The sequence below is a fragment of the Salminus brasiliensis genome, chromosome 12 (assembly GCF_030463535.1).
Source record: "Salminus brasiliensis chromosome 12, fSalBra1.hap2, whole genome shotgun sequence".
Lineage (NCBI taxonomy): Eukaryota > Metazoa > Chordata > Actinopteri > Characiformes > Bryconidae > Salminus > Salminus brasiliensis.
Genome location: NC_132889.1, coordinates 9,180,325 through 9,198,883, shown reverse-complemented (window position 1 = coordinate 9,198,883; position 18,559 = coordinate 9,180,325). Strand labels below are relative to the sequence as shown.

At 43.2% G+C, this 18,559-nt stretch overlaps 5 protein-coding genes across 5 annotated transcripts in view; all 5 read left to right on the top strand.

Annotated features, from left to right (window-relative positions):
- The first annotated feature begins 9,232 nt into the window (after window positions 1-9,232).
- On the top strand, window positions 9,233-9,544 carry LOC140574406 (histone H4). Its single transcript, XM_072694228.1, has one exon. The coding sequence runs from the start codon at window positions 9,233-9,235 to the stop codon at window positions 9,542-9,544; it is 312 nt and encodes a 103-aa protein (XP_072550329.1).
- An 854-nt stretch (window positions 9,545-10,398) lies between these two features.
- Window positions 10,399-10,773, top strand: LOC140574326 (histone H2B). Its single transcript, XM_072694116.1, has one exon. It carries the CDS (start codon window positions 10,399-10,401, stop codon window positions 10,771-10,773), a length of 375 nt encoding a protein of 124 aa, XP_072550217.1.
- Window positions 10,774-13,350: 2,577 nt separating this feature from the next.
- Window positions 13,351-13,974, top strand: LOC140573701 (histone H1-like). The gene has a single exon (XM_072693211.1). It carries the CDS (start codon window positions 13,351-13,353, stop codon window positions 13,972-13,974), a length of 624 nt encoding a protein of 207 aa, XP_072549312.1.
- A 573-nt stretch (window positions 13,975-14,547) lies between these two features.
- The window catches only part of LOC140574154 (uncharacterized), a 36,026-nt gene continuing 32,014 nt past the window's right edge, over window positions 14,548-18,559 (top strand). Inside the window, exon 1 of the mRNA XM_072693885.1 lies at window positions 14,548-14,930. Coding sequence (XP_072549986.1) covers window positions 14,548-14,930 — 383 coding nt within the window. The remainder of the gene's footprint in view (window positions 14,931-18,559) is intronic.
- Window positions 15,506-15,916, top strand: LOC140574272 (histone H3). Its single transcript, XM_072694054.1, has one exon. The coding sequence runs from the start codon at window positions 15,506-15,508 to the stop codon at window positions 15,914-15,916; it is 411 nt and encodes a 136-aa protein (XP_072550155.1).

Here is an 18,559-nt window from a genome sequence, read left to right as displayed (position 1 = left end):
CAGTTGGCCTCATTAGGGGCTTTTCCCTTATAGGCAAAATATACCATTCATTATACTCGTGTTTGTTCTTTCTTTCTTCAAATGTCTCTGTGGACACTGTGTCTTTAACTTGTAGTGTATTAGATTACATGGGACTACAACACCCATGATGCCTTACTACAAGTTCTGCCTATTGACACATGTGCCAAGGATTAAGGCTAGTCAAGTGCTGTTTTTAAACATTTTAGCACGGTTGTATTAATTTGCTACAACCTATGCCTTGAACTTCACATTGGTAAAGATCTTTTCTAATGGCCTGTGTCAGTGTTAACAGTGTGGGTACTAACTGGACAAAGGACTGCAAAGGTCATGTCAGTGTTTGTAAACCGCAGTAGAGATTCTGTCCCCATGTAACACAGAAAATTGGTATAGTGTAACTGATTCTCAGTATATTCACTTAGCTTTATTGATCCAAAGCTATAGCTTAGTGATCTTAGTCAGGGTTCAAATGTTTACATCTATTTAGATGTCATGTCATGTTTCTGTGTGTTATTGTATGTTTCATTGTTTGAATCAGCTTACATTAGGTCATTTCAGCCCCTGTAAATGTACAACAAAAAGTAATAAAAAACCCCCAAAAGGAATATATCTGAAAATAAATGTAACTTGGACCTGCAGATTCATATTCTGACCACCAGATGTTATCCACACTTCATTCACGTTCTGTGACTACATAGTCTTAAGGCCTAGCACTGAAACTCCATCAGAAGCCTAAGGGGTAGGTCTAGCCAAACTGCTTCCACTCACCCTGACTTCATCATGAACTCTGCACTTACTTTGCTTACCGCAGTTTCTTTCCATCCTTCTTTCTCTTCCATTAACTGCATCATATGTCTATATGCCTTTGTATAAAGCAACTTTCACTCCCTCTGCGTTTGTCTAATCTGGCAAATATGACAGTTATTAGAAGATGTATAGCGGAAACCTGAGGGATACAAATGGTAAACACGTGTAGCTTCAGTTGGCCTCATTAGGGGCTTTTCCCTTATAGGCAAAATATACCATTCATTATACTCGTGTTTGTTCTTTCTTTCTTCAAATGTCTCTGTGGACACTGTGTCTTTAACTTGTAGTGTATTAGATTACATGGGACTACAACACCCATGATGCCTTACTACAAGTTCTGCCTATTGACACATGTGCCAAGTATTAAGGCTAGTCAAGTGCTGTTTTTAAACATTTTAGCACGGTTGTATTAATTTGCTACAACCTATGCCTTGAACTTCACATTGGTAAAGATATTTTCTAATGGCCTGTGTCAGTGTTAACAGTGTGGGTACTAACTGGACAAAGGACTGCAAAGGTCATGTCAGTGTTTGTAAACCGCAGTAGAGATTCTGTCCCCATGTAACACAGAAAATTGGTATAGTGTAACTGATTCTCAGTATATTCACTTAGCTTTATTGATCCAAAGCTATAGCTTAGTGATCTTAGTCAGGGTTCAAATGTTTACATCTATTTAGATGTCATGTCATGTTTCTGTGTGTTATTGTATGTTTCATTGTTTGAATCAGCTTACATTAGGTCATTTCAGCCCCTGTAAATGTACAACAAAAAGTAATAAAAAACCTCAAAAGGAATATATCTGAAAATAAATGTAACTATATCTGAAAATAAATGTAACTTGGACCTGCAGATTCATATTCTGACCACCAGATGGTATCCACACTTTGTTCACGTTCTGTGACTACATAGTCTTAAGGCCTAGCACTGAAACTCCATCAGAAGCCTAAGGGGTAGGTCTAGCCAAACTGCTTCCACTCAACCTGACTTCATCATTAGCTCTACACTTACTTTGCTTACCGCAGTTTCTTTCCATCCTTCTTTCTCTTCCATTAACTGCATCACATGTCTATATGCCTTTGTATAAAGCAACATTCACTCTCTCTGCGTTTGTCTAATCTGGCAAATATGACAGTTATTAGAAGATGTATAGCGGAAACCTGAGGGATACAAATGGTAAACACGTGTAGCTTTAGTTGGCCTCATTAGGGGCTTTTCCCTTATAGGCAAAATATACCATTCATTATACTCGTGTTTGTTCTTTCTTTCTTCAAATGTCTCTGTGGACACTGTGTCTTTAACTTGTAGTGTATTAGATTACATGGGACTACAACACCCATGATGCCTTACTACAAGTTCTGCCTATTGACACATGTGCCAAGTATTAAGGCTAGTCAAGTGCTGTTTTTAAACATTTTAGCACGGTTGTATTAATTTGTTACAACCTATGCCTTGAACTTCACATTGGTAAAGATCTTTTCTAATAGCCTGTGTCAGTGTTAACAGTGTGGGTACTAACTGGACAAAGGACTGCAAAGGTCATGTCAGTGTTTGTAAACCGCAGTAGAGATTCTGTCCCCATGTAACACAGAAAATTGGTATAGTGTAACTGATTCTCAGTATATTCACATAGCTTTATTGATCCAAAGCTATAGCTTAGTGATCTTAGTCAGGGTTCAAATGTTTACATCTATTTAGATGTCATGTCATGTTTCTGTGTGTTATTGTATGTTTCATTGTTTGAATCAGCTTACATTAGGTCATTTCAGCCCCTGTAAATGTACAACAAAAAGTAATAAAAAAACCCCAAAAGGAATATATCTGAAAATAAATGTAACTATATCTGAAAATAAATGTAACTTGGACCTGCAGATTCATATTCTGACCACCAGATGGTATCCACACTTCGTTCACGTTCTGAGACTACATAGTCTTAAGGCCTAGCACTGAAACTCCATCAGAAGCCTAAGGGGTAGGTCTAGCCAAACTGCTTCCACTCAACCTGACTTCATCATGAGCTCTACACTTACTTTGCTTACCGCAGTTTCTTTCCATCCTTCTTTCTCTTCCATTAACTGCATCACATGTCTATATGCCTTTGTATAAAGCAACATTCACTCTCTCTGCGTTTGTCTAATCTGGCAAATATGACAGTTATTAGAAGATGTATAGCGGAAACATGAGGGATACAAATGGTAAACACGTGTAGCTTTAGTTGGCCTCATTAGGGGCTTTTCCCTTATAGGCAAAATATACCATTCATTATACTCGTGTTTGTTCTTTCTTTCTTCAAATGTCTCTGTGGACACTGTGTCTTTAACTTGTAGTGTATTAGATTACATGGGACTACAACACCCATGATGCCTTACTACAAGTTCTGCCTATTGACACATGTGCCAAGTATTAAGGCTAGTCAAGTGCTGTTTTTAAACATTTTAGCACGGTTGTATTAATTTGCTACAACCTATGCCTTGAACTTCACATTGGTAAAGATCTTTTCTAATGACCTGTGTCAGTGTTAACAGTGTGGGTACTAACTGGACAAAGGACTGCAAAGGTCATGTCAGTGTTTGTAAACCGCAGTAGAGATTCTGTCCCCATGTAACACAGAAAATTGGTATAGTGTAACTGATTCTCAGTATATTCACTTAGCTTTATTGATCCAAAGCTATAGCTTAGTGATCTTAGTCAGGGTTCAAATGTTTACATCTATTTAGATGTCATGTCATGTTTCTGTGTGTTATTGTATGTTTCATTGTTTGAATCAGCTTACATTAGGTCATTTCAGCCCCTGTAAATGTACAACAAAAAGTAATAAAAAACCCCCAAAAGGAATATATCTGAAAATAAATGTAACTTGGACCTGCAGATTCATATTCTGACCACCAGATGGTATCCACACTTCATTCACGTTCTGTGACTACATAGTCTTAAGGCCTAGCACTGAAACTCCATCAGAAGCCTAAGGGGTAGGTCTAGCCAAACTGCTTCCACTCACCCTGACTTCATCATGAGCTCTGCACTTACTTTGCTTACCGCAGTTTCTTTCCATCCTTCTTTCTCTTCCATTAACTGCATCATATGTCTATATGCCTTTGTATAAAGCAACTTTCACTCCCTCTGCGTTTGTCTAATCTGGCAAATATGACAGTTATTAGAAGATGTATAGCGGAAACCTGAGGGATACAAATGGTAAACACGTGTAGCTTCAGTTGGCCTCATTAGGGGCTTTTCCCTTATAGGCAAAATATACCATTCATTATACTCGTGTTTGTTCTTTCTTTCTTCAAATGTCTCTGTGGACACTGTGTCTTTAACTTGTAGTGTATTAGATTACATGGGACTACAACACCCATGATGCCTTACTACAAGTTCTGCCTATTGACACATGTGCCAAGTATTAAGGCTAGTCAAGTGCTGTTTTTAAACATTTTAGCACGGTTGTATTAATTTGCTACAACCTATGCCTTGAACTTCACATTGGTAAAGATATTTTCTAATGGCCTGTGTCAGTGTTAACAGTGTGGGTACTAACTGGACAAAGGACTGCAAAGGTCATGTCAGTGTTTGTAAACCGCAGTAGAGATTCTGTCCCCAAGCTCTAGACAGCTTGGACATCGGCAACTACAGACCTATCTCTCTTCTCTCTTTCCTCTCAAAGATTCTCGAACGTTCCGTCTACAACCAACTGTCTCTCTTTCTCACTCTGAACAATCTTCAGGACCCCCACCAGTCTGGCTTCAAAGCTGCACACTCTACTGAAACTGCTCTCATTGCAGTTACAGAGAAGCTCCATGCAGCTAAAGCTGCCAGACTGTCCTCGGTTCTGATCCTTCTTGACCTCTCCGCAGCTTTTGACACAGTGGACCACAAGATCCTCCTGTCTATCCTTGCCGGTCTTGGAATTACCGGCTCTGCATGGCAATGGTTCGCATCATACCTGCAGGGACGCTCATACCAGGTAACGTGGCAGGGCGACACGTCCGCTCCTTGTAGTCTCTCCACTGGCGTTCCACAAGGCTCAGTTCTTGGTCCTCTTCTTTTCTCACTATACACTCACTCTCTTGGTAAAGTGATATCCTCCCATGGATTCTCTTACCACTGTTACGCCGACGACACTCAACTCATGCTCTCTTTCCCACCGTCTGACACACAGGTTTCTGCCCGTATCTCAGCATGCCTCGCCGACGTCTCGTCTTGGATGGCGGCTCACCACCTCAAACTGAACCCCAGCAAGACGGAGTTGCTGTACATCCCGGGAACTGCTGGACCAAGAAACGATCTTGCCATCACCTTCGAGAACTCACTGGTCACTCCCTCTACTGAAGCCCGCAGCCTTGGTGTAGTGATGGATGATCAGTTATCGTTCTCAAGTCATGTTGCAAACGTAACTCGGTCCTGCAGATTTCTTCTGTACAACATCCGGAGAATTCGACCCTTCCTCTCTAGAGAGGCCACCCAGGTGCTTGTTCAGTCTCTCGTCACTTCCAGACTTGACCACTGCAACTCTCTTCTGGCTGGTCTCCCTCTGCGCACCATCAGGCCCCTGCAACTCATCCAGAATGCAGCGGCACGGGTCGTCTTCAATGTCCCAAAATTTAGCCATGTCACTCCACTGCTGCGTTCTCTCCACTGGCTTCCTGTAGCTGCCCGCATCAGATTTAAAACCCTGACGCTGGCCTACAAAGCCAAGAACGGACCAGCCCCTCCGTATCTGATGGCAATGGTCAAAAGCCGATCCGCACCAAGAGCCCTTCGAGCTTCAAGTACGGCTCGGCTCGACCCACCATCCCTCAAAATCCGCGGAAGACAAGCGTCCAGGCTTTTTTCTGTCCTGGCACCAAAGTGGTGGAACGAGCTGCCCCTGGATGTCCGAACGGCCGAGTCGCTCGCTGTCTTCAAACGCAGACTGAAGACCCACCTCTTCAGAGAGTACTTGGACGAATAGTTCTATGGTCGCCTTATTGTATTGTGTTTAGTAATGTCTAAGCTTGGAGGTATCTTTTGTATTAGTCTATTCTAACTAGCTGAGGTTTTCTTTGGTAAATAGCAAAGCACTTTGTAAGTCGCTCTGGATAAGAGCGTCTGCTAAATGCCGTAAATGTAAATGTAAATGTAAATGTAACACAGAAAATTGGTATAGTGTAACTGATTCTCAGTATATTCACTTAGCTTTATTGATCCAAAGCTATAGCTTAGTGATCTTAGTCAGGGTTCAAATGTTTACATCTATTTAGATGTCATGTCATGTTTCTGTGTGTTATTGTATGTTTCATTGTTTGAATCAGCTTACATTAGGTCATTTCAGCCCCTGTAAATGTACAACAAAAAGTAATAAAAAAAAACCCAAAAGGAATATATCTGAAAATAAATGTAACTATATCTAAAAACTATATCAAATGTAATCTGGACCTGCAGATTCATATTCTGACCACCAGATGGTATCCACACTTCATTCATCATATTTCTAAGGCCTCTGCATAAAGCAACTTTTACCCCCTCTGTGCTTGTCTGCACATATGACTGTTATTCGAATATGTATACCATAAACCTGGGGAATCTAAATGGTAAATATATATAAGTGGGGCGTGTGTGTGTGTGTGTGTGTGTGCTTGCGTGCGTGCGTGCACGCAACTCTCATTTGTAAACATATGGCATGCTTGATGTAAACTTTGAGGGCCTATTCATTCTGACAGATACAAACACAAATACATACCCTGTACTGGTTATATGTGTTTGAGCAATATGTGTTGATAGAGGAAGGATCGTGTTTTATAGATTCAACCATTCAATTGATGTGTGTTTGTTCTTTTTTTATTTAAAAGTCTTTGTGGACACAGTGTCTTTATATTGTAGTGTTAAGATCAATGACTACAATTCCCACGATGAACTACAAGTTCAGCCTATTGACAAATGTGCCATGTATTGGCTCATTTAGAGCTGTGATCTCAGTGTGTGGTTGCATAGTTAGAATAGCGTGATGTAGTGTTTGGACTTACTTGGTTGTATGTGAGACCAAGGCGCATATGTGAACAGCCATCAATATTGAGTCAACAGCTGACCTAGGTATGTGTGGTGTTAAGAGAAATGTTAGCTACTTTTAATGTTCATACATGTCCATGTGAAACGTCGTCCTTTTTTCATTACAGTTTGCGTCGCTTCGTGGAATGGGCGTGTGCTCAGCTCTGTTGTGGTGCCGTTAGTACGATAACGTTAACGTTAAAACTCGATTACTCGAAAACTCCATTGTGCCGAGAGCAATGTTTTACACCCAGTCACAGCAAATCGATGTATAACTGCCGTTGCTGGATCTATGTGTGGAGTTGCACTTGGAGCCAGTTTAGCGATTAGCAGCGTGGCTAACGCAGCTAGCTGGCATAAACAGCAAACACAAACATGGGCCTAATTATGGGGTGCAATTTCCTATTGACCACGGAACAGTACCGCCTGCTGAGTTGTAGTATGAATAAAAAGTACGCAAAGTTAGCGATTAGCATGTTAGCTATCTCGGTTAGCACAAACAATAACACAGGCCAGTGCGTATATAGTTGCCAGATAAATACAAACTCACTCGAGGCAGCCAAGGTTTAGTATGAACGGTGTATATAGCTTTATTTATGTTAACTGTCGTGGTTGACTTGGGTGATTTGTGTCCCAGCTACTCGTGTAACCGAGAGGCTAGCTAGCTAACTTTCACATGAGAATTTCCCCACTGCGGGACTAATAAAGGACTATCTTATCTTAACTTGGAGAGTAGCGCGATGGCTAGGTGGCTGTAATACGATAATACGGACTCGTGTGCAATTGGAACAAGTGAGGGACAAACGGTCGTGCTTAAACCAAGCTACCAGCAGCGTATCTTCTGGGTTTTAGAGCCGGGTGGCGTGTGTAGTTGGCTAATTAGTGTTTGTTCACGAAATATATTTTCCGGAAGTTACCGAAACGACAAATGAATGTAGCTAATTTCGCTCGCAAAAAAACGCCAACAGAAACCTAGTGTGTCCGCGTCTTAACTGAAGTTTGTTTGCCAATTCCCAAACAGCTCACTACTCCCTACAGAGTGCATATAATAATGGCTTCTACACTCACGTAGTGCACTATTTAGGGAGTAGTGGAGTGCCATTGTTTTTGTGTCCCCAACCAATTATAATTTATGGAGATTTGAGGGCATTCTGTGGTTCAGAAAGAAGAGTTGTAGCCTTTGTTGACATGTATTAATAATAATGATATTATCATTGTAATTGCAAATAAACATTTGATCACTGTTTTCTAAAGGTCAAAGGTCACATGGCCCCTATCCACTTCTATTTAGTGAAAAGGAGTCATAGGCTGTGTGTATGAGTATGAGCCTACTTTGAGTCACTGTAAATTCATGTTAAGCTAAGGCCTGGCTGGCTTAAGTCACTGGGATTTATTTATTTATTTATGTATGTATTTATGAATGACTTCATCATTAGACCTAGCTATTTCTGAAGTTATTATGACTCCTAATTATAACTGAACAGCCTAGCTTTCAGACCTGCTTGACTTTACAAAGTTTACAAAGTTGAATCATGAGGAGTTAAAGGATTCACAGTGAAGGAAAGGCATGATCCAGTGTGTGTTGCAATATTATGTAGCAACCGTTGTTTGTTCCTGTTACACCATGGTTAATATATTATGATTGTGATCAGAGCAGTTCAACAGTATAGATGGTTTGGTAACTTTTATCAGTAATTTATAAATAGTTCTGACCAGAGGAGGATGGGTCTCCCTTGTTAGTTTGGCATGCTCACTGGGGGTCTTTGATCCTTCATGTCTTACGTTATTTATTTGTCTCTGTCTTTTACTAATGACTAATTATGTAAAGCACTGTACAAATAAATTTGACTTGACTTCTGAATCTATGGACTCTCCCCCTCGGTGGAGCCTGGATGCCATTGTGTGGCCAGACTGTGAAACTGCAAGCAGTAGAAGGAAGACATGCTGCAAATACATTGGAAAGTGATGCTATTATTGTTTGGCTTATCAGATTGCCCCCCAAGTTGCAATACACCACATGTTACATGAACAACATGACCATCTTATGTGTTAATGAAATCCACATTAAAACTATCTAAATAGAGCACTTTGAATTGTGAACATGTGTACATCCAGAGCGAACTGAAACAAAAGACAATTCAGCTAGTTGACTCTATTTTGTGTGGCTACCCACTCAGTGCCTATATATATGCGATGTTTGAGTGGTCTAGTCACGTAGGTACAGAACACTTGTTTTCCTGTACAGCGTCTAGAAGATGAGACGGAGCTAATATAGTGTGACGTCACTCTTGTTTTCAACTAGGTCCTATAGAGCGGTATAACAGGCGTGCCTCGGGTGCTGCAGCTTCATTGATTCTCTTCTCGTCGACTGGGAAAAGAAGCAGAGAGAATGTCTGGCAGAGGCAAGGGAGGCAAAGGCCTTGGAAAAGGAGGCGCCAAGCGTCATCGTAAAGTGCTTCGCGATAACATCCAGGGTATCACTAAGCCGGCTATTCGTCGTCTGGCTCGTCGTGGTGGCGTCAAGCGTATCTCCGGTCTGATCTACGAGGAGACCCGCGGTGTGCTCAAAGTGTTCCTGGAGAACGTGATCAGGGACGCAGTCACGTACACCGAGCATGCTAAAAGAAAGACCGTCACCGCTATGGATGTGGTGTACGCCCTGAAGCGCCAGGGACGCACTCTATACGGCTTCGGAGGTTAAACGCTCGGCTTAAACAAATCTTAAACACAACGGCTCTTTTAAGAGCCACCCACAGATCCAACAAAAGAGATTGTTTTTCATGTTAGTTTGTTTGTTTTAAATACGGTAGTCAATAAGTGAATGAAAATTTGAAAAAATGAAAATATCTCCAGGACACTTAAGTAGTTAACCTGCATGAGGAATAAAAAGTGATCTAATGATATACTTACTTTTTCCATTTTCCCCCGTGTGCGTTGTTTTAGAATTCAGAACTGTACGTGTTAAAAACCTTATAAACATTGAGCCGTCTGCGTCCCTTATTTGTTTGTTTATTTGCAAATAAGTCAGTGATGATCATGGAACTCCCGGCCGCTCTGTGTTAAGAAGTTAATCTTCAGAAGGAATAAACATTATATTTCTGTGTATAATAAGCTTCAATACACATTATATATGTAAATAGTACATACGTGCATATTGTCTTCCTTTCCCCCCCGTGTGTGTTGATTAAATCAGAACTATACGTTTGAATAAAATCAGAATGTCGCCGTCAACGCCGGTGTGGCAAAAAAATAATTGTACCGTCTGCACAGCGGGTAAAAATGCGCGGGTAGGCGAACAAAGAGAATGCTGCTGAGGGGAGGGGGAGGGGGAGGGGGAGGGGGAGGGGGAAGCGGGTGTAGGGAGGCAAGAGAGAGGGAGGGGGTGGAGAGACGGGAACGGAGGGTTGAGAAGAAGCGAGCATTCAACTGTTGTCCAATGGTCGTTTGACGGCATTCTGGAGGCGGAAACTCGTCTAATTAGAATGTTAGAGTCTAAATAATGTTGGAGCTTGTCACCTCCCCCTCATTCTTCAGTCTTATTCGACGACGAGCAGAATGCCTGAGCCAGCCAAGTCCGCCCCGAAGAAGGGATCTAAGAAAGCCGTGACCAAGACGGCCGGGAAAGGAGGCAAGAAGCGCAGAAAGTCCAGGAAGGAAAGCTATGCTATCTACGTGTATAAGGTGCTGAAGCAGGTCCACCCAGACACTGGTATCTCCTCCAAAGCGATGGGCATCATGAACTCGTTCGTGAACGACATCTTCGAGCGTATCGCCGGTGAGTCTTCTCGTTTGGCTCACTACAACAAGCGTTCTACTATCACCTCCAGGGAGATCCAGACCGCTGTGCGTCTGCTACTTCCCGGTGAGTTGGCCAAGCACGCCGTGTCCGAGGGCACAAAAGCCGTGACCAAGTACACCAGCTCCAAGTAAACAGTGTTCGCGGCATAATCAAAACCCAACGGCTCTTTTAAGAGCCACCCACGTTTTCCACCAAAGAGCAGTTTTTACGCGAGAGAACCAAGTCACAGATGGTAAGCCTTCAATTTACGTCTGTATGTTACTTCCAGAGAGTACAGCCTTTGGTGTAGAAGTAATTGTTTCAATTATATAAGGATGTATGCATATGTAAGTCAATAGATTTATTCTTGTTTGTTGGCATTTAATTGGTGTAGTGTGTACTAGGATTAAGTGGCAGAATAGCAAACTATTATACTGTGCCATACTAACCATATGAAGTGGGCTTGAAATGATCAGCATTACAGGTGTGGAAGAGTGTAGGGTTCATCCATAATATTACACACTTGATCTTGGTAATGAAAGGTGCCTCTTAAAACTAGAGGCTGGTCTGGTGGATGTAATAAGGCCTTATTGGGGGCTGACTTGTTGGGGGGGGGGGAAGAGGAAAATAAGTGACCTCCACAAGCTTTTTGGTTGGGTTACAAAAGTTGGTCAAAGTCTTTGAGTGAGATATGAGTGAGCAAAAGTAGGTCTAGAGCTAGGCTTTTGATACAGTGGTAGAGAGCAAGGCCGGCTTGAGGAAGGTAGAGTAAGTAAATAATAGGTTTGTAGCTGGGCTTCAGGTTTATGATGAAGGTGGATTGAGTTAAAGTGGCTGTGAGTTGGGCCTTAGCCTAAAGATACAAAGGAAGGTTCAGTAAAATTAAATTTCAACATCAGCCGTCAGCCTTATGATTCAGTGAGGGCAAGCAACAGTAGATGCACACAAGGCCTTGGCCTACTGATAAATGTAAAACTAAGACAGCTTAAAATGGGTCAAATTAAAGTTCTAAAAAAATCTGTTGGGGCAAGAATGAGAATAGGGTTGTTTTGTGTTGAGGTTAGTTGGTATTGTCATTAAAGTGAGGATGCAGTTAATTTGTATTAGGGTTAGAGAGAGTACATGCTTTTTCATTAAGCATAGAATAAGATTGTTTTTTTTTTTATTAGGGTTATAGTGCAGATTGAGTTATTGTGTTTGGGTTAGACTGAGGTTGGGGTTTTCTTTTATTAGGGCTAGGAGGAAGATTTTGTTTTAGGGTTAGGAGTATGGAGTTATATTGTATTGGGGCTTTTTGGTTGGGTCACAAAAGGATGAAGTTAGTCCAAGTCTTAGGTCTATGGTGAGTTTTGAGTGAGCAAAAGTAGGTGCTGGTGTATAGGTTGGAAGCAAGGCAAAATGATGAAGGTAAAGTAAGTAAATATGGGTTTGTAGCTGGGCCTCGGGCTTTACCATGAGAAAAGTAGGTCAGTGAAAGTATGTTTAGCGCAGACATGTGGTCAGCCTTATGATTCAGTGACAGCAAGCAACAGTAGATACACAAGGCCATGACCCACTGATGAATGTATAACTAAGTAGAATGGTCATAGCATAATATGGGCTGAGTGAGAGTTTAACAAATTAACTTGAGTTGTGTTACTGGAGGGATGGGATTAATTTGTATTAGGGTAAGAATGAGATTGAGAGTTATTAAGAGTTATTTCATGTTAGGGTTAGAATGAGAATGGATTTGTTTTGTATTAGTGCAAGAATTAGGGAGGGTTTTTTGTATTACGGATAAGAAGGAATTGGGTTATTTCATCTTGGGATTAGAGAGAGGAGGTGTTATTGTAGATGGATTTTATTTTATTTTATTTTTTTAGATTAGGGTTAGAAGGTTGGAACGGTTTTGTTTTAGGGTTAGAAGGAGGAATGTGTTCTTTTGTATCTGTGTAAGAATGAGATTGGGGTTATTTTGTACTATGGTTGGAGGAAGGATGGGGTTATTTCATTTGATGGTTAGAGAGAAGAAGGTTGTGATTTTGTATTAGGGTTAGAATGAGTTTGGGCTTATTTAATATAAGGGTCGGAGAGAGGACTTTATTCTTTTCCATTATGTTTTAAGGTCGATTGTCACGGGGAGAGTCGTTCCGAGTGTGGGAGCCCTGGTGACAAAGACGCATCGACGGTGAGAGTCATACTGCGGGAGTCACAACGCACACATGGCAACACTGTGCTTTACACACCTCTCAAGGGCGCCCCGCACGACGAGCAAAACAACGCACCCATGCATCGGATTCCCAACACGCTCTCACCGAGGCTCTCCTCTATCGCTCCGGACAAGGCTCGCCCAGCTCGCAACACATTTTGACGCCGTTTTCCACCGATTAGCACGTCAAATGCGCCGTCGCCCGTTCCGCACGCCGGCAGCGCGGCACGCTTTGGTGTGCGCCGTGCGAAAAGCGGCGTCGTTTCGCTGCCCTTCCCGCCTTCTCTACACACGATGGAGCCTTTCGGAGACGATAGAGCATTTCCACGATCGCCAGGTTGGGCTTTCGCTCATATTTCGCTCGACAAACGCCGAGAGAAAACACAAGTGCGAGTCTTTCGTTGCGGCACGGCTGCACGGGCGAGTTGAGTCCACAACGTTCTCATGTGACTTTTAAGGGCCGCCCCCCTCGCTGCAGCCGGAGGTTCCACAGAACGCTGCAGCAGTTTGTGCTCACTCCAGCTCTCAGCAAAGCAGAACAATGGCAGAAGTCGCTCCAGCCCCAGCCGCCTCGGCGCCCGCCAAGGCCCCCAAGAAGAAGGCCGCCGCCCGCCCCAAGAAAGCCGGCCCCAGCGTCGGCGAGCTCATCGTCAAGGCCGTCTCTGCGTCCAAGGAGAGGAGCGGCGTGTCTCTCGCCGCCCTGAAGAAAGCCCTGGCTGCCGGCGGCTACGACGTCGAGAAGAACAACTCACGCGTTAAGCTCGCCGTCAAGAGCCTCGTCACCAAGGGCACTCTGGTGCAGACCAAAGGCACCGGCGCGTCGGGCTCTTTCAAGCTTAACAAGAAGCAGACCGAGGCTAAGAAGAAGCCGGCCGCCAAGAAGCCGGCACCTAAAGCTAAGAAGCCGGCCGCCAAGAAACCAGCCGCGGCCAAGAAGCCCAAGAAGGTAGCAGCCAAGAAACCCACTGCGGCTAAGAAATCCCCCAAGAAGGCCAAGAAGCCCGTCGCGGCCGCTAAGAAGGCAGCGAAAAGCCCCAAGAAGGCCAAGAAGCCGGTGCCTCCCAAAAAGGCGACCAAGAGCCCAAAGAAAGCCAAAGCGGTCAAGCCTAAAGCAGCTAAGCCCAAAGCGGCGAAGGCGAAAAAGGCTGCCCCTAAGAAGAAGTAAACAGTCACGCCCTTTAACTTCATGTCTTGTTTCCCTCTACAACGGCTCTTTTAAGAGCCACCCCACAGTTTCATCTCAAACAGCTTTATTTTCCTTGTTACTGCAAAATGAATCAAAAAACAAACAAAAAACGTTAAGCCGGAAGAAGAACAGCAGTAACTATCCCATAAAATAGCTCTATTTACAATAGTGTACATATTTTCGGGTTTGACTTTACTTCTATGATCAGAGTACTTTATGGCCGTACGTGTTTTATTTGAGCGGGAAAGGAAACACTGGGCATGAGTGTGTGTGTGTGTGTGGGGGGGGGGGGGTTCTTTCTTTACACCGTTTTCTTTCTTTCTCTCTCTCGCTCTCGCTCAACCAGACACACAGCACGAGAGGAGGAGGGGGTCGGGTTGCAAAGCGAGCAGAGGTGGGAGGACGCTAGAGTCTGACGGCGGATATGCGATTGGCTGTTGGTGTGTCTAGCTTTTAGCCAATAGGAACGCAGGCGTTTTAGCTATATCAACGGCGTCGGTCGCTCGCCGTGTTTATTTCAGCTGCGTTCAACGAACTCGACTGACGCGAATCATGAGTGGAAGGGGTAAAACCGGCGGTAAAGCTAGGGCCAAGGCCAAGACTCGCTCGTCCCGCGCCGGATTGCAGTTCCCTGTTGGCCGTGTGCACAGGCTCCTGCGCAAAGGCAACTATGCTGAGCGAGTCGGCGCCGGCGCTCCCGTCTACTTGGCCGCCGTCCTGGAATATCTCACCGCTGAGATTCTCGAGTTGGCTGGCAACGCCGCCCGCGACAACAAGAAGACCCGTATCATTCCCCGTCACCTGCAGCTGGCTGTTCGTAACGACGAGGAGCTGAACAAACTGCTCGGAGGAGTCACTATCGCCCAGGGTGGTGTGCTTCCCAACATTCAGGCTGTACTGCTGCCCAAGAAGACCGAGAAGACCGTTAAGACTAAGTAAATTGGCGCTCTCAGTTGATTTGTCCATACACAAAGGCTCTTTTAAGAGCCACCCATTTTTTCTTAAAAAAAAGTGCTGTTCCTTAAACACCCACCATATATTCTTAATGTGACTTCCAAGAATGGTAGCTTCATACGGCCGGAGTTATTGATAAACAGGCTGCCCTCTATTTTTCTATTCTCCTCCCGTGTTACTGTAGTACAATTTTTGTAACAATTGCCAATGTGTGATTTGTTTTCATATATTTAACGTACTGAGTCCAACGCACATATTATATTTATTTATATATATATATATGTGTGTGTGTATATATGTGTATTCGCTAAAATATATATTATCTTTTTTCATTTTTTTTTTATGGAGCCCGCCACTATTAGTGGGCTGTATTTTTCGTTTTGAAAAGAAGACGCCCAATAGCGTGTCACCGACGTTTTGCCGGCCGCCCAATGGGTAACGGACACCTTTAGGACGCCCAATGAGCGGCGAGCGGCTCGAACGCTTAAAAGCCATGTGAAGCAAGCAACAGCTCATTCTCTTTCTTTACCCGCTGAGGAGAGCAGAGTTCAACGCGATGGCAAGAACCAAGCAAACAGCCCGTAAATCCACCGGTGGCAAGGCCCCGAGGAAGCAGCTCGCCACCAAGGCTGCCCGCAAGAGCGCCCCCGCCACCGGCGGCGTAAAGAAGCCTCACCGTTACAGGCCCGGCACCGTGGCTCTGCGGGAGATCCGCCGCTACCAGAAGTCGACGGAGCTGCTGATCCGCAAGCTACCCTTCCAGCGGCTAGTGCGTGAGATCGCTCAGGATTTCAAGACCGATCTCCGCTTCCAGAGCTCCGCCGTCATGGCCCTGCAGGAGGCTAGCGAGGCATACTTGGTGGGTCTATTTGAAGATACTAACCTGTGCGCTATCCACGCCAAGAGAGTCACCATCATGCCTAAAGACATCCAGCTGGCCCGCCGTATTCGCGGAGAGCGCGCTTAAACAGAGCGCTTTGACGTTTACCTGAAATACCCAACGGCTCTTTTAAGAGCCACCTACCTGTGTCCGTGGCGAAACAGCAAATGTCCGCCTCACTCTTGTGTTGTCTTTATATACCTTACAGCTATTAGGACGCGCGCATCTCAATTCCGTAAGGCCGAGAGAGCTGCGCAGCGAGACCAACAGTGGCTGTATCGTTGGTTAAGGGCAGCAGCAAAGGCGTTTACGCCGCCCAGGTGAGCACGTATTGGGGAAATGTAGCCATTTGTTTTGGTCAAAACTAATTCTGTCGATGCAGGGCATTTCATATTGTAAGGTACCCTTTTTCCCGTCATTTTTCTATTTGCCGAAATCAGTGGGACCCCCGCCCCCCAAAATCAAAAACGATATCGATATTGAGACACTATTGACAATATTGTTATTTCGTACTACGTTTCACATTAAAATTGCCGTATTTATTAATACATATTTCACTTTTTATTAGTATTTTTTTTTTAAATACATGTTTACTGGTTGAGACAACATCATCCTAACAGTACAGTTCGAATTTCATTCAACCCCGTAGAAAAAAAATAGCCACTGACACTTCAGTAAAGCAGTACACTTCTATGTAGTGTGTAGAAAGGTTTTGACTTAATGCAAACGGAATTTATCCATGGATGGAGCGTGGATGTCACCGTGTGTTGAAACTATACTGCAAGCACGGTTTGAGAGCCCTATTTGTGTGTACATACAGTGTGAGTATATACATAAATATTTAGAGCTTGATTTTGGGTACTTAAGTTTCAGACATATGCAAAAATTTTGGAGATGGAGTTACAATGGAGATGATGGCTCCATTGTTTGTGCTTGGTTTTATAAAATCCATAAAACTGAACCAAAATTCACGTTTCCCCTCACCTATTTAATTTGTCTAGAAGTGTAACCCTTCAAGTGTAACCCATAGCGCAAATTACATTTACCCTTCAGAGAAGCCTAGGGAACGATTTATTATTATTATTGTTATTTGTCTTTTTATTTTATATTTGTGCGTTTCGCACAATGAATACCGGGTGAAGTATTTGTCGTGTCTGGGAGGCACCCGGCTATCTAATAGAGAGTAGAATCCTTTGACACTTGGGTAGAGTAGTGCGCTTCTATGTAGTTTATAGGAAGGCTTTTGGAATTGTCCTATTACAAAAGACACCGGTGTTTTGGGGCCACGGACACCTGTCATGAATGGAGCGTGGATGCCATCGTGTGGTCAAACTAGGCAAATGCAAACGTTAACAATGTGGATATCTACGTGTATGTATGTGTATATTGCACATTTTACACATGACAGATGGTTGTGAACGCCAGTAAGTCTACAAAGCTATTTATATTTAACTGCACCAGTACATCTAAAAAAGTAAATATACGTCTTGTGGGGTGATTTTCGTTAGGGGTTAGATTTTGTTTGGAACAATATGCTAATGACAAAGTAGGACAGAATGATAGATATTACCTTGATACCTCGTTGATGACCCTTTTAGTCAAACCATTTCTTAAACCGCATAGATACTCAGGAGATTTGACATATTATTAGGATGCAAAGTTATGAATGACCCCATAGCTTGTCACTACAAAAAATAAATAAATGAATAGATCACATCCCATTTCGTTTCCAAGGCACATTACTCTGGGAGAAGTTTGACAGGTGCTTCTTTAAATGACTTTGTGGACCAAAAACAGATTCTTTACGTTACATTTTGCAGATTCATATTTTGACCACCAGATGGCAAACACACTCCATTCACTTTCTGCGACTACATCGACTTAAGGCCTAGCACTGAAACCCCATCAGAAGCCTAAGGGGTAGGTCTAGCCAAACTGCTTCCACTCACCCTGACTTCATCATGAGCTCTACACTTACTTTGCTTACCGCAGTTTCTTTCCATCCTTCTTTCTCTTCCATTAACTGCATCACATGTCTATATGCCTTTGTATAAAGCAACTTTCACTCCCTCTGCGTTTGTCTAATCTGGCAAATATGACAGTTATTAGAAGATGTATAGCGGAAACCTGAGGCATACAAATGGTAAACACGTGTAGCTTCAGTTGGCCTCATTAGGGGCTTTTCCCTTATAGGCAAAATATACCATTCATTATACTCGTGTTTGTTCTTTCTTTCTTCAAATGTCTCTGTGGACACTGTGTCTTTAACTTGTAGTGTATTAGATTACATGGGACTACAACACCCATGATGCCTTACTACAAGTTCTGCCTATTGACACATGTGCCAAGTATTAAGGCTAGTCAAGTGCTGTTTTTAAACATTTTAGCACGGTTGTATTAATTTGCTACAACCTATGCCTTGAACTTCACATTGGTAAAGATCTTTTCTAATGGCCTGTGTCAGTGTTAACAGTGTGGGTACTAACTGGACAAAGGACTGCAAAGGTCATGTCAGTGTTTGTAAACCGCAGTAGAGATTCTGTCCCCATGTAACACAGAAAATTGGTATAGTGTAACTGATTCTCAGTATATTCACTTAGCTTTATTGATCCAAAGCTATAGCTTAGTGATCTTAGTCAGGGTTCAAATGTTTACATCTATTTAGATGTCATGTCATGTTTCTGTGTGTTATTGTATGTTTCATTGTTTGAATCAGCTTACATTAGGTCA

Excerpts from the sequence above, each read along its gene's own strand:
- LOC140574326 (XM_072694116.1), top strand. The coding sequence starts at position 10,399 with ATGCCTGAGCCAGCCAAGTCCGCCCCGAAGAAGGGATCTAAGAAAGCC.
- LOC140574406 (XM_072694228.1), top strand. The coding sequence starts at position 9,233 with ATGTCTGGCAGAGGCAAGGGAGGCAAAGGCCTTGGAAAAGGAGGCGCC.
- LOC140574272 (XM_072694054.1), top strand. The coding sequence starts at position 15,506 with ATGGCAAGAACCAAGCAAACAGCCCGTAAATCCACCGGTGGCAAGGCC.
- LOC140573701 (XM_072693211.1), top strand. The coding sequence starts at position 13,351 with ATGGCAGAAGTCGCTCCAGCCCCAGCCGCCTCGGCGCCCGCCAAGGCC.